At 39.1% G+C, this 14,691-nt stretch overlaps 1 protein-coding gene across 1 annotated transcript in view; it reads right to left on the bottom strand.

The window, feature by feature from the left end:
• Positions 1 to 14,691, bottom strand: part of MEGF10 (multiple EGF like domains 10) — a 175,552-nt gene that overhangs the window by 51,215 nt on the left and 109,646 nt on the right. The window contains exons 6-8 of the mRNA XM_055299182.2: positions 10,998 to 11,244; positions 8,937 to 9,057; positions 5,048 to 5,184 (exon numbers count right to left, since the gene is read on the bottom strand). Coding sequence (XP_055155157.1) covers positions 5,048 to 5,184; positions 8,937 to 9,057; positions 10,998 to 11,244 — 505 coding nt within the window. The remainder of the gene's footprint in view (positions 1 to 5,047; positions 5,185 to 8,936; positions 9,058 to 10,997; positions 11,245 to 14,691) is intronic.

Genomic DNA, 14,691 nt, shown 5'->3' with positions numbered 1-14,691 from the left:
AGAAGCACCATTTCACAACAAATTTTACGCCCTTAATGCTGCTTCTGTGGTTCCAAATGGAACAGAAAAAGCTCTCAAAAATCAGTAAAATAGGAAATGCATTTTCTTAGGACAGATAGCAGAAAAGTAATAAAGATATAGCAATAAATATCAGCCACAGTAGAAATATGGAAATTTGGGGTTTCTAATTTTTTTACATTTCAAATAATGTCCTGGAATTGGTAAGAATGGATAAGCATTAAGTAGAGATAAAGTATTAACACATCAATTCCCAAAACCAATGAGAGTCATAGACTGGTTTTAATATTGTTTCTATTATTATGTTGCATGTCATCGTGAACTTAAGGAAAAAAAGAAGTGAGTTAACGTGTAAGGGGTGACAGATACCACTTTCACCCCTGTCCTTCTGAGCATGTCCTCCCCTAGAGTGATTTGAATAGTTAGGCCAAACCATGATTTACTGTGAAAGAATCACATTCTTCATTAAACCTGGAATCTATGAATCAGCTGCCTACCTTTCTAACATCTGGAACTGCTGCTCTGGGGGAAATGTAAAAAGCACTGGGAAAGAGCCAACATTTCCACGCTCCTAGACACAGGAAAAAGTTCCTCCATTGACGACCAATGCTGCGTTCCCCCAATTCCTGTCTATAATTTTTGACTTCACCTCCTTTCACCCACATTTATCTTCACCTTCAGGGTACTATGGAACACAGACTTGGCAGAGCCGTTTTGGGCTTCACCTTAACGGAGTTCATCTCTGAGTCATGCATCCTTTCATCCAGCTAATACTGAGCACCAATCATGTGCATGGGCCCCTAATAGGCTGTCGCAGGGCCCAGAGTGATTCTATGGCAGCACCATCGGCATTCGAAACTCTTTTAACCCTTTCAGAAGGCGTTTTTTGAGGATCTGGAAACTATCTTCTCTTCACTCTTACTTGACTGTGTCATGTTACATTTACTCACCACAATATCCTCTCAACCTTTCCACAAACCCCAAAGCCTTTTATTTGGGCATCCCATGCACTGCTCTGCCAGCCTACAGGGTGCCTGTTTGGATTTTCTTATTTCCCTCTGGTGGGGAGGACTGTCCCCACATCCTGGGAATTCTGTGCAGGCTCCTAGGGCCAGCAGCCCTCTGCCCTAACCTCACTGATCAAATTTCGCTGACTTCTCAAAACAAGGGAAATGGCAAGTTAAGACCCAACCTATCAAGGCCTGTCTCCCCACACCTCCCGCCACAGACTGCCTCATGGCCATTCATTGTTGTCTTTTCATAGCGACAAATGTGTTTGTCGTATATATGTGTGAACTATAGAGCCCAGACAGGGATGACAGCTGAAAACAGGAATGATGTCACTAGCTCATCAGAAAAACAATAGTTACAAGGGCAGCAGGTCGAGAAGCAAGTTCTCTCTTTACTTGCATTCTCTTTCTCTGGCCCCTGGCCTTCCTTGGCTCAAATGTAAAATTTATCTGAAAATTAACTGTTATTACCTTTCCCTGTACTCCGGATTCAATAGGTATAAGCTCGTTCACCTTGTATGTTTATTGTTCTTGTGCTGCCTCTAATTTGAAACTTAAATCCCTAGAAGGCAAAAAAATAATTATATTGCCACTTTAGTGCCCTAAAATATGACAAGAAACTATTATTAAGATTATGCTTCATCTTGTGCCTCCCTTATCCCAACTCATTTTTCTATAATAAGATGTGAAATGGATCCAGAAATTATCGAACAGCCTAATCTATCCAAAATACAATCTAAAACTAGGATGTCAGTTACAAAATCTGAGTAGTCCAACTACATGTTATAAAAACTGTGTACTAAGGATGTCAATAATTCATTGCATGAAAAATTAAAGGAAAAATATGTAATTATATTAGCAAAAGACAAAAAGTCATTTAATGTAATTAAGCAGCTACTATTAACAAAATTTTTAATTAAAAAAGGGATTTAAAAAACTACTTAAGAATGAAGAAAATAATTTACTAAATACCAATAGCAAACATGAAACTATACTGAAGCCATTTCCAATAAATTTGGAAACAAGACAGGGATTTTTACTTTTATGGCTGCTTGGCAACACTAATTTGGAGGCTCAAATTTATGCAATAATTCAAGGAAATGAAATAATCATTAGACTAACTTATGTTTATTTGTAGATGATATGATAGTATAAATAACTCCAGCGTTTGCTAAAAACAATATTAAAATTACCTTAAAAGTTTGGTAGTATGAATAAATTAAAAAGTAAATAGTCAAAAGCAAGTTTTTCTTCAACCAGAAATATCCAATTAGAGGCAGAAATGAAATTTTAAAAAATTACAAAATATTCAGAAATAAATTAAATAAGAAAGTACAGGGTCTAAGTTGGAAGGAGGAGGGAACAAACATGACAGTATCTTATTAAAAGTCATAAAATTAGACCAGGATTTTAGAAAGAGAAAAAATTAGGGAAAAAAAGTTGAAGGAATTCTTAATTCAAAGACATCATAAAAAATAATGATACCTAATATTTATACAGCTCGTAAACAGCACTCAAACTGATAATCACTAGTATTTACACAGTTCGTAGAAATTGCTCTAGAATAATAATATCTAATATTGGTAAGTTCCAGGGCTGTTTTAAATGTTTTAACACACTAACTTATTTAATCCTTATAACAACTCTAGAGAGAAGCACAATTATTATTAGGATGTTACAGACAAAGGTGTTTCCAACGCCTGTAATCTTAGCACTTTGGGAGGCAGAGGCAGGCAGATTGCCTGAGCTCAGGAGTTTGATACCAACCTGGGCAACACAGTGAAACCCCATCTCTACTAAAATACAAAAAATTAGCCTGACGTGGCAGCATGCGCCTGTAATCCCAACTACTAGGGAGGCTGAGGCAGGAGAATTGCTTGAATCCGGGAGATGGAAGTTGTGGTGAGCCGAGAACGTGCCACTGCACTCCAGCCTGGGGGACAAAACGAGACTCCGTCTCAAAAAAAAAATAATAATAAAAATAAATAAATAAATAAAGTGTTTCCAAGGACACATTGACCTAAACCTAGATTCCAAATAATTGTTTTTAATCACTATGACCTTCTGCCTCTCAAGTCTCTTCTCAAATCCTACACACACATCCAGTGAGCTTGGCTACCTAGTCTTCCAGGACATGACAGATTCAAGAGCATTAAAAGAAGGATGCACACATCAAGTTAAAAACCTTCTGCAGAGCAAAGAATACAATCAACAAAGTGAAGAGCCAATCCACAAAATGGGATAAAGTATTTCCAAACTATCCATCTGACAAGGGGTTATAGGTTGGTGCAAAAGTAATTGTGGTCTTCACCATTACTTTCAATGGCAAAAACCACAATTACTTTTGCACCAACCTAATAATCAGAATATATAAGAAGCTCGCTCAAACAATTCTATAGGAAAAAGTCTAACACTCCAATCAAAAATAGGCAAAATATTTGAAAAGACATTTCTCGAAAGAAGACATACAAATGGCAAACAGGCATATGAAAAGGTGCTCAACACAATTGATCATCAGAGAAATGCAAATCAAAACTACAATGAGATATAATCTCAAACCAGTTAAAAATGGCTTATATCCAAAAGACAGGCAACAACAAATGCTGGTGAGGACACAGAGAAAAGGGAACCCTTGTACACTGTTAGTGGGAATGTAAATTAGTACAACCACTATGGAGAACAGTTTGGAGGTTCCTCAAAAAACTAAAAAGTGAGCTACCTTATAATCCAGCAATCCCACTGCTGGGCATATATCCAAAGAAAGGAAATCAGTATATGGAAGCAATATCTGCACTCCTATGTTTGTTGCAGCACTGTTTACAATAGCTAAGATTTGGAAGCAACCTACGTGTCTATCAACAGACGAAAGGATAAAGAAAATGTGGTACATATACACAGTGGAGTACTATTCAGCCATAAAAAGAATGAGATCCAGTAATTTGCAACAACATGGATAGAACCGGAGATCATTATGTTAAATGAAATAAGCCAGGCACAGAAAGACAAACATCACATGTTCTCATTTATTTGTGGGATCTAAAAATCAAAACAATTGAACTCATGGACACAGAGAGTAATAGAATGGTTACCAGAGGCTGGGAAGGATAGTGGGAGGGTGTGGGAGAAATGGGGATGGTTAATGGGTACAAAAAAAATTAGAAAGAACAACTAAGACCTACTATTTGATAGCACAATAGGGTGACTACGGTCAATAGTAACTTCATTATACTTTCTGAAATAATTTGAAGAGTGTAATTGAATTGCTTGTAACTCAAAGGATAAATGCTTGAGGGGATGGATACCCCATTCTGCATGATGTGGTTAGTTCTCATTGCATGCCTGTATCAAAACATCTCATGTATCCCATAAATATATATATCTACTATGTGCCCACAAAAAAATAAAAATAAAAAAATTAAAGAAAAAGAAGTAGGGTGTGCAAAGCGCTCTGAGATAACAGTTTACCATTAAATACAGAGGACGATAAACAGGGGCAGTAAGACCCACACGAGCACAGCCATTTTTTTCCTGTTTCGTGTGGGACCAGAGGGCGCTATAAGTCCCAGCAGATCTGACTCTATCACCACCACACAATATAATCATCAATATTCTTAACAGAATACTGAATAATAAGAAAGTAATTTTTCCTTTTGAAAGGTACCTAAGTACACATCCCATTTAAAAATAAATCTATCCCCAAGTACTTACAATGTAAGTGGCAGTCCTAAACACTCAACTCTCTAGAATGACATTTTCATCGTGGGTTCTGAATGGCTGATATTTTATGGTCTTTTTTTAGTGCTTTTTCTGTTATCTTCAATTTACCATTGCTATTTATAATTCAGTTTCTATACACTGAATTAGGATAGAATCTGTCAAACACATTGAGGCTGTATAGCTACTTCTGAAATATTATGGAAGAGTCATGGACACATGGTATTGAAGATGCTCCCTGGACCCTACAAACTTTCCTTTCACATCATTATGAACAGTCAGAGAAATACAAGGGCATCCCTTACCGTTCCCCTGTGTATCCTGGACTGCAATGACATTGGCCCGTGGCAGCATCACACGTCCCTCCATTATGGCACTGGCATTCTTGGGAACAGTTCTTTCCAAAGCGACCCTCAGGGCAAGGCTGACCACACACTGTGCCCTGCATTCAAAAAGACTTGGAAAATTAGATGGGCCTCCAGCCAGGGAAAGACAACTGATGGATGAAGAAGAAAAGAGAGTAAATAGAAAGGAGGGATAGGGGAATAGGGCTGCAAGAACATTAGATTAGAGAATTTTAGAGCACATAAACTGTTCCTCATCTTTAAAATATTAGAAACACTGAATTGACTTAATTACTCAGTAAGCCCAAATCTCAAGATACATTCAAAGCTGGCTGAATAGTAATGTTAAGCAAAATCCATATTAAAAACTGAAGTTTAAGACAAAGTTATATCAAATTATTATGGCAACCTAAGGAATGTATAAATCCTCCTAAGTGTTCTTCCTTGTGTCTTACACGCACAATAAGTCAACAATACTTATTGAGCATCCATTACATAAATGGCAACATCTGCCGCACACAGAATATCCAAATGCTTTACCATATGTTCTAGAGAAAATACACGTTTTATCATTGGCTTTATTTCTTAAAATGTAGCATAACACAAGATTGAAATTTTGTGTACCTGAATTAACAATCACATTGTGGAAGAAAGACTTCTACAGGAATGAACCTAGACATTTATTTCAGAAGAAAAACATTTTATTTTCAGCAGATTCAACAAGCATTGCTGAGCCAAGATCAATAGGAAAGCTTATTTCCTGGGGAGAAAAACCAAGAGAATAACTTGGACATTTCTCCTCACCCTAGAGGCTGTCCATCTTGTCAAGCACAGTCATTATATTTACTCCAGTCCCGCATGGATAAGAATAAGATACTGTACCAGTAAGTCAACAAAATACTGTTTTCTTCTTCACTTGGCTGTATCACTTGGACTCATAGCTTCTCATCTATTTATTGGAGTTATAATTAGACAAACAACATATCCCAAATAACAGGGATTTTTCTAATGTTTTTAACTATTGGAAACTGTTGCTCTGTCCTCCCTCTCTCTAAAAAAAGGCAGACTGTGGGCACTCTGAAATTGGAGGCTAGTGAACACCAGATGGTTTCCTAAATGTTTATTCTGGACAGCATAAGAAAATACATTTCCTCTAACTCCTGGCTACCCACAAAGGCAGTTGGTGTGCTAATTAAGTCTCCTCTGGTGGTTTCCAGCTATCTACAAACAGGGAAATTTCTGCCACAGACTCTAGGAATGGAAAAGGCCTTTGAGAGATGATTCGAATCAGCACTTAACTGAGAATCATCTACGTGCCTGTGTTGAGCTAAGCACCGAGAATCAAAGATAAGGTAACAACCCTCAATTAGCGCACAGTGTCGGGAGGGGAACGGATGTAAAAATCGCTCTAGTCTCTCCACTCTAGCCTGACATGGTATACTTAGTGTGGGGTAAAAGCATGACTGTAGGAATAACATACTGAAGGTCGGTCTGTGGTAAGCAGGGGTGAAAATTCTCACTCTCCCAGGACCTGACTTAACTACCCATAATGGTCCCACGTAAGCTTCAGAAATGCGCAGAAATATTTTCGTGCATAAGGATTAACATTCACAAGCAGCTTTAAAGAGGACATGATTTATCTTAGTTGCAATACAAAGGTATATGTGTCTAATAGGAATATATATTCATCTTTGAAAAGCACCTAGGATGACAGCACAAATAACATGTTGTAAAGAAGAAGTATAAGTTGAAAGCTCAGCTACACAGGAGAAAAAAACAAGCTGAAGCATTTTTGAAGCAGAAGTAAGGTAAGGGGCCCAGGACACAGATAAAGAGGTGAGGGGAGGCTCCGTTGGGCTGCTAGGGAGGTGTCCATCTGTCCACGTACTGAGACTCATAACCCAAGCCTGTGGTTACCATTAAACCACATCCTGACCATCCCAACTGAGAAGAGCTTCAGCCTCAAGGCAAGGCAACTCCACAGACAATATCTACACAGAAGTCCTAGGAGTAAAAGACCTGCAGTTCCTTATCCAAAGATCATGGGGTTCTCAACCCTCTGCTGCTCCAGCAAAATACTTTCATCGCGAAAGACCAACGTTGGCAAAAGGCTGAGTATAGGAAATGAAAGAATAGAAGGAGTCAAAAATAACCCAGCTTCTTTACCTCAGACAACTAAGAGAGAAGTGTTAGTTTTAACCAAGACAAAAAAAGGTAGACGAGGAGTAGCCTTACAAAAGGCTTGGGTGTACAAGTTTGGATTTATTAAATTTATTAACATTGACTCTGCCAGGCCTGCTCAAACCTGCTCAATCCTCCTTAAATAGCTTCTTTTTCACCTTGTCTTCATCCTCAGGCGCTCAATTAAAGTGCTCCTCTCTCTCTAACTCGATTGCCTCATGCTGTTTCTCCATGCTTTGGCTCCAGAATGAACTTTGTCTGGGCTACCCACCATTTCTAACCCTCTCAGATCTGATTTTTATTGTATACTTGTCCCAGTGGCCTTGACATCTTAAACTGTTCTTACTTCCCAAGACGCTCATGGAAAAGCGGACTCCAGTTCTCCTTTGTTCCATAGCCACAAGAAAGGGCAATACCAGACCAATTCTACTCCCAGGTCTGGCTGTGGAGACTCTAGCTTGGGCATTGCCCAAAGAGACGGTGGCTTTGTGTCTATAGGTTATCAGTGTTGGGGTGACAAATATAAATCTAAGCTCAAGGCAGGTAAGATCAAAATCTAGGAAAACCATCAAGTGCTTCTTAAAGCTATGGGTCTGGATGAGATTGCCAGAGTGGATTTATGGTGAGAAAAGAGGGCAAGACTTAAACCTACAAAATCCTGTAATGAAGTGGTATGCAGAAGAAGGGGGATTAGGAAAAGAGATCTTTAGTATGAAAGGTAAGAGACGGGATGATTAGAGAAATAGAAGGCAAAGGGATTAAGGAAGGGAGGTTGGTACTCAACAGAGTGAAAAGCTTTGGAGAAATGAAGCTGAATGAGAACAGAAGAGACTTGGTAATTAAGTCCCTTGTAACCTCTGAAAGAACAGCTTCAGCACTGTTCATGGAAATAGAAGGTGATAAAAAAGTCAATTGCTCTGTTAAATAGTTTGTTAATGAAGGAAACAGATATTGGTTGCTCACTCATCTGCCTTCAAGCAGAAACAGGCACAAATCAACTCAGAGAGATGACATCAATATTATTATATTTCCTGATTTCAGATGTCTAACTTGAAGCTAATTGTCACTGTGAATTCTACATAACTCTAAGCATGTGAAATTGCTACATGAAGAAAGGGTATCCTCGTCAAAATTTGGAAAATATGTTGAATAGCTTCCTCTTGGATTATCACACTCAAGGCTCTGAGAAGTCCTGCAATACTTGGTAAATGTGGTTTACCTCAACGTATCCCCAGATTTATATGATTTTTTTTTCACGTGACACTTAAACTGTTGAGAATAATGTTTCCAAAGAACAGCAGCAACTCATGGAACAAAATTATGAAAATGATTATTAAATAAATCCAGTGTTTATCAGCACTGACTATCATGTGAGACTGGATATTTGTCTCTCTTTTTTTTATCCTCAAGGGAAATGCAGGACAGATGGCCACTACCCTTTACATAACAACCATCAATGCACTTCAAGTCTAGGACTAAATCACCCTCTTCTGTCTCCTCAGAACTGAAGAGTTTCAGATTTAAAATGGCTTGAGTCTTTCCAGTTTTGGAATCTTCAACCATCATGGTAACTTTCTTTTGTGCTAAAGTCTCCTGCATGTGTATGCACTGAGTATCCTGGAATGGGTGACTTTGGGGTAGGGGCAGAGGAGGTGGGAAGGAAGCTTACCATCCAGCCAGAAGGGCAAGAGCATTCTCCAGTGACGTGATGACACACTCCTCCATTTTGACAAGGGCATCTCTGCTCACACTGTGGACCATGTTTACCAGGAGGACAAAGATCCTCACAGCTGAGGGATTAACATGTGACAAAGGACACTGTTATTTCCCAGACACATGACCCTCGGGTTCACAGGCACAACGGTTCCCAGGATCCCCAAAATAGACAAGCTTTCTGTGTTCAATAATTGTTCATTTAATTAATTAACATCAAGAACATTAATCATATTGCCTGGAAGTGTCTTTGAGGAGTCACTCAGTCCTTCCCTTTGTTTTGGGGTACTTTCTAATAAAGCCATTTTGGTTTGAAGAGAAGCTGTCCTATCTGAGAACACTGAGGAAGAAAACTGGCCAAACACTCATTGATGACAAGAACTTTTCATGTAACTCTTACAAAGGGCTTGTGCTCCAGTTTAAGTCTACTTTTGTTTATGTGTTTGTTCTATTCCCAAAGAAAATTGAGATGTTGCACATCACACCCTTTGTGCACATATTCATCATCAATTTTTTTTTAATTTTTAAAATTTTACTTTAAGTTCCAGGATACATGTGCAGAATATGCAGGTTTGTTACATAGGTGTACATGTGCCATGGAGGTTTGCTGCACCTATCAACCTGTCATCTAGGTTTTAAGCCCCGCATGCATTAGGTATTTGTCCTAATGCTCTCCTTCCCCTTTCCCCCCACCCCTCGACAGACTCCAGTGTGTGATGTTCCCCTCCCTGTGTCCATGTGTTCTCTTGTTCAACTCCCACTTATGAGTGAGAACATGTGGTGTTTGGTTTTCTGTTCCTGTGTTAGTTTGCTGAGAATGATGGCTTCCAGCTTCATCCATGTCCCTGCAAAGGGCATGAACTCCTTCTCATCATCCATTTTTGGTGTTCTCTCCTCCTGACTGACAAGTTTCCCTTCCCTCACCCACCCAGGTGTCTCATGGCCCTTCTTCTCTAAGCCTTTGTTTTCCTGCTCTCCTGGGAAATCGCTCCAAGTTTCCCAGAGCCCAATTCAATTGTGGCCTTGATGAAAACCCATAAAAGCAATATTAACAATTAAGCAGTTTGAGATAATCATCAATTCTGAAAATCAGGGCTTTCTAGGCTAATACAATTTTTTTCTTTAGCTCCACTCTACAGATGTTTAACACTGTTGGCAGGAAGTGTTTACCTAATCAGCCACATTTTGTTTTTTCAAGTTTTAGTTCTGTGATTTATAAATGTAATTTTCTCAGTAAGGGAAGAGGATTTTTCTATCTCTTACTTTTTTTTTTAGCAACTTCTGCCTCTTAATTCTGTTGGTGAATAGAAGTGAACTGAAGAATGCCCTTCCCACAAAATAAAGACAGTGGAGGTTAAGTAGTTGCTTGAATGTTCCTCAGAAAGAATTAAACTATGTGTGTGCACATAATCTACATAGATGTAATACATATATCTTTACATTCACAAAGCAATATGTATCCATGGGCATTAAATAATGTATGTATCCCTAAGAGTTAATCTTTTATTATGGACTATTTTTAACACCTTCCTCCTTTTCTCTTCTAATGCACTGAACCCACCCAGCTTTCCCCAGCTAATTAATTGCCACAAAGAGCAAAAAGACATGGACCATTAACAACCAGCATATGTTATTGCTACATGAAGAAAATGTAGCAAATGAACAAATGAACATAATCTCGGGAGATCCAAACAGAACCCCAAATATGCCCCAACAACCCCCAAATAGTGCCATTCAACACAACATCCTGACGGACCCTCTCTCTCTTTGCCTGCTAGAAGGAAAGCATGGAAGCTGGCCCTTAGATTCAGGCCGGGATCTTATGTCCAAGGGCCAAACAGCAGCTGCACCTAGTGGCCATCACTGCTGACCTCTATAACTGTGCCTGCAGCCTAGACCCATCAGTAACTCTTCAGGCAGCAATGCAAACTGAGGCACAAGAAATATGATAGCAGCAGCAGCATGAATGGAGAGGGTGGGTGGGCTCTGCTGTGCTGCTGAGCAGCATGTGACTTACAAGGCTCCAGTGTATCCTGGTGGGCAGCGGCATTCCCCCGTGACGTGGTCGCAGGTGGCTCCATTCTGGCACTGGCATCTCTGATGACAGTCATTACCATAGGTGCCCTGCTCACAGCGGTCCTCGCAGCGCCAACCCCGGAAGCCCGCAGCACAATGACAAGCCCCGGTGATGGGGTTGCACAGAGCCCCATTTTTGCACTGGCACCGGCTGGTGCAGTGGGGACCCCAGTGATCACCATCGCAGGCTGAAGTTGAGGAGAGAAACGGTGGATATCAGAGCATGGGTGTGGGTGAGGGAGAACCAGATTTCTTCTCCTCTTGGGGAGAATGGCTTGGTGACCTCTCATCGCCATTCATTAGCTGGCCATCAGGGCCCTGGCCCCAACCCATGGCAATGCTTCACAAACTGGTGCTCAGCACCAACTGGGCCACCTCCTGTCACTCCATTGCTTAACTATCACTTCATTGACAATCATGTCAATAAATAAATAAAAAGTCTCCATGCCTTTACTCAGACTGTGTTCAGCATCCAGAGTGTGGAGTTTGATGTGGCTAGAGAAATGGGCTAGGGGAAGAACTCAGGAGTTCTGCTAGGAGAGCAGGCTGGCTAGGCAGATGGGAATGATCAGTTCATGCAGGGACTTTTTTGCATATTAAGGGGTTTGGATTGCATCTTGTGAACAAGGGATTGGTAGTGAAAGACTTTAAGAAGGGAGAGCACAGATTTGCCTCCTCCTAGGTGTGTGGAAGGAGCTGACAATGAGAGGCAGAGAGATTGAGCGGGAAAAATGGCAACGGTCCAGATGACCATCACAGGCAGTAACCATGAAAAGGGAGAGGGGACACAGAGTCAGAGGTACTGGAGAGTGGACTGACCCTGCTACAGGTCTGGGCCAGAGTCCTGAGTCCTCTAAGAAGCAAACTACTGATCTGCTTTTAAGATATCAGTCAAAACATCTGTGATTGGAAGGTAATCTGAATTACCGACCCAAAAAAAAAAAAAAAGGGCAGGAAAAAAATGGACAAATATGCTCAAATATATTGACATATTTAAAAAATAAGACAAGCCTGAAGCTGAAAAATGCAAATTAAATGAAAAGATAATAGGCAAACGAAACCAGGTAAAAGACAAAAGAAGAAAATAGCATTTGAAAGATATATTTAAAGTGCAGTTCCAAAGAGAAGAAAGACCGGCTGCGATACAAAAGTCAGTGAGTAGAAAAGGGGAGCAGGGAAGGAAAAAAAAACTTCAATTCCAAACACTCTAAAAAAGTAGAGAGGGCAATGATAAACAAAATCTACTCTTAATATGTATTGCCGAGCCAGCAGTATATTTATTAGATGCTATAAAAATCACTTGAAGAATAAGCACCCTGCCTAGAGCTCTTAGAATAAACTGCTTTTATGATTAAAAAAAAGTTTCATTTCATAAAAATTTTGTAACTTCAACAGATATGGAATAAATTGTTCAAAAGAAAAAAACTCCAGGTACACAGCAAACAACTCATCAGAAGTACTGAATCCGTCTTCCAATATTAGAATCTACCTTTGATTTCATAATATCAAAAGGTTTAAATGAATAATTCTGTTTTTAATCAGTATGACTTTGGTCTCATTAGTACTTTAATAAACACACTTTAATACAATTAAAAACAATGAGAGAGAATTATTGAACCTAAAGCAGATCAAGAAAGCAATTACCTAAGAACTCACAATCTTCTTTCACAAAATAAGATTAGGTGGTAGTTCCAAAAGGAGACTGAAGCCTAATTGTTATTCATATGAGTTGTTTCTTTTATTGCCTATGGATAAGGACTATGAGTCTTTTTTCCACTGTGATTCGTTTAATGTAGGATTTTAAAAGAAAAAAATCTTTAAGAAAATTACATAGTATGTTCCTTTTGATCTTCTCAGCTACCACAGGTAGAGAAGACTCCGTCCTGTTTGGATGGGCCTCCAAAATAAATTACACAGGCCTTTGTAACTTGTTACTTGATTCATCAATCCTCAAGAGTATGAAAAATCATTCCATATGAGCTAAATCCATTATCTTATCATTGAATCCTTTTTTTCTCCTGACTTTTTCACAGTGTAGTAAACCAGTTCACCACTCTCTTCTATATTAAAAATGACCTTATTCCCAAACGTGAATGCAGTTTGGCCTGCTCTTCTCTAAATACTACCACTCCAATACTTTTACTTACTTTCAAAAAGTTTATTCAATTTCATTTATCCTTTTACTGAATGCTCTCCAAAGTTTCCAAGTCCCTCTTAACTTCTAGGAACCTCAGATATTGAATTAAATATCTGTCAACTCCTTACATTCAGTAGAGAATTAGTTGACTGACAAAAAACAAATTTTACCTAATAAAAGTTACTTTGATAAGAACAACAAGATCATGTCAAAAGCACTTTAAAAAATCATGGTGGGTTATTACAGAATTTTCCCCCATGTAACACTGTGGTCAGGTTGGCCCCAAGCACATACGCTTTACAGAACATGTTTTATATAACAAGAGAGTGGTAGGGAGAAGTAGAGGAACTGAGGGGACAGCACTGATTTCTCCTCTTCTTCACAACCTTGTTCTACACCTCATTCAACAATTTATCTCCCAGTGGGGCAGTCAGGCAGACACCAGCTCTGTTTTCTTAGGATTAGAACAAAAAAAAGGAACAAAAAAAAATTTGAAGATATCTTATATTACAAGTGAGTTTATAGCAGAAACTGATAACTATCAGCATAGAAAAATGGGTTTCAGGCTTTTCAAGAAATACTGTCATGTTGACATGGTTAATTTCCTGGCTATATCTAAGCACGATGACATGTTTTCAAGTGATAGCTTCCCCACTTCGGGCTATATTTTCCTAAAATGCCACTAATACATGGACCTCACAATGTGAATACCGTACATCAACATGGTCTATTCATGAAAAAAATCCACATACAGATGTTTACAGACAAATAGGAATTAGAACAAGTAGGACACAGAAACCTGGGTTGAATTCAGACACTACCATGACTTCCTTTCCTTTCTTCATTTGTCATATTTAACCACTTCAACGCATCCATTTTTAAATGTATCCCAGTGAGTTACACAGTCTACAGCACATAAGCCAGCTGTCATCCCTGATAACTACAAGGGTACACTGACTTTGTCTAGACTGGAGGCAGAATTCATTCCTTATGTTTAGTGCAGAATTTGACCAGTTATCCTGAATTCAAGTACCATGTTTGGAGAGACAGCTCGGAGAGAGTCTGAATTCAAACTATCTGACATCTTTTCCTTAACACCTCACTCTAATCTCACAGGGCAAGAGTTTCTTTCACTCCACAAGAGAAAATGACTGGTTGGCTATTCCCACTAACAACTTAGAAAATATATACTAAACATGAAAATAGCTTGAGTATCCTAATTTTCAAAAAAGAGGTAAAGGAACAAAATTTTATTTCAGATTAAATTGAAAGTGACCTAAATGCTAGTGAGCAAGCGCCGACTCATTTTCAGCCTCTGGTTTCAGTTCTAACTGTGCTAACCACCAGAAATGGGCTCTCAGATGCAAGATGCCTAGATTCATGCAGATATTTCATGGAATGGCTTAATGAGAGTCTCAGACAGGCACAGACAGCTTGCTCTAATAAGCTCTCATAATAAGTTGGAAGTTTAAACTGCTGGGTACTACTTGGATTACAT

Source organism: Symphalangus syndactylus, chromosome 11 (genome assembly GCF_028878055.3).
Source record: "Symphalangus syndactylus isolate Jambi chromosome 11, NHGRI_mSymSyn1-v2.1_pri, whole genome shotgun sequence".
In the NCBI taxonomy this organism is placed as follows: domain Eukaryota; kingdom Metazoa; phylum Chordata; class Mammalia; order Primates; family Hylobatidae; genus Symphalangus; species Symphalangus syndactylus.
The sequence above is the reverse complement of the archived record's forward strand: the minus strand, read 5'-3'. Positions and strand labels throughout refer to the sequence as shown.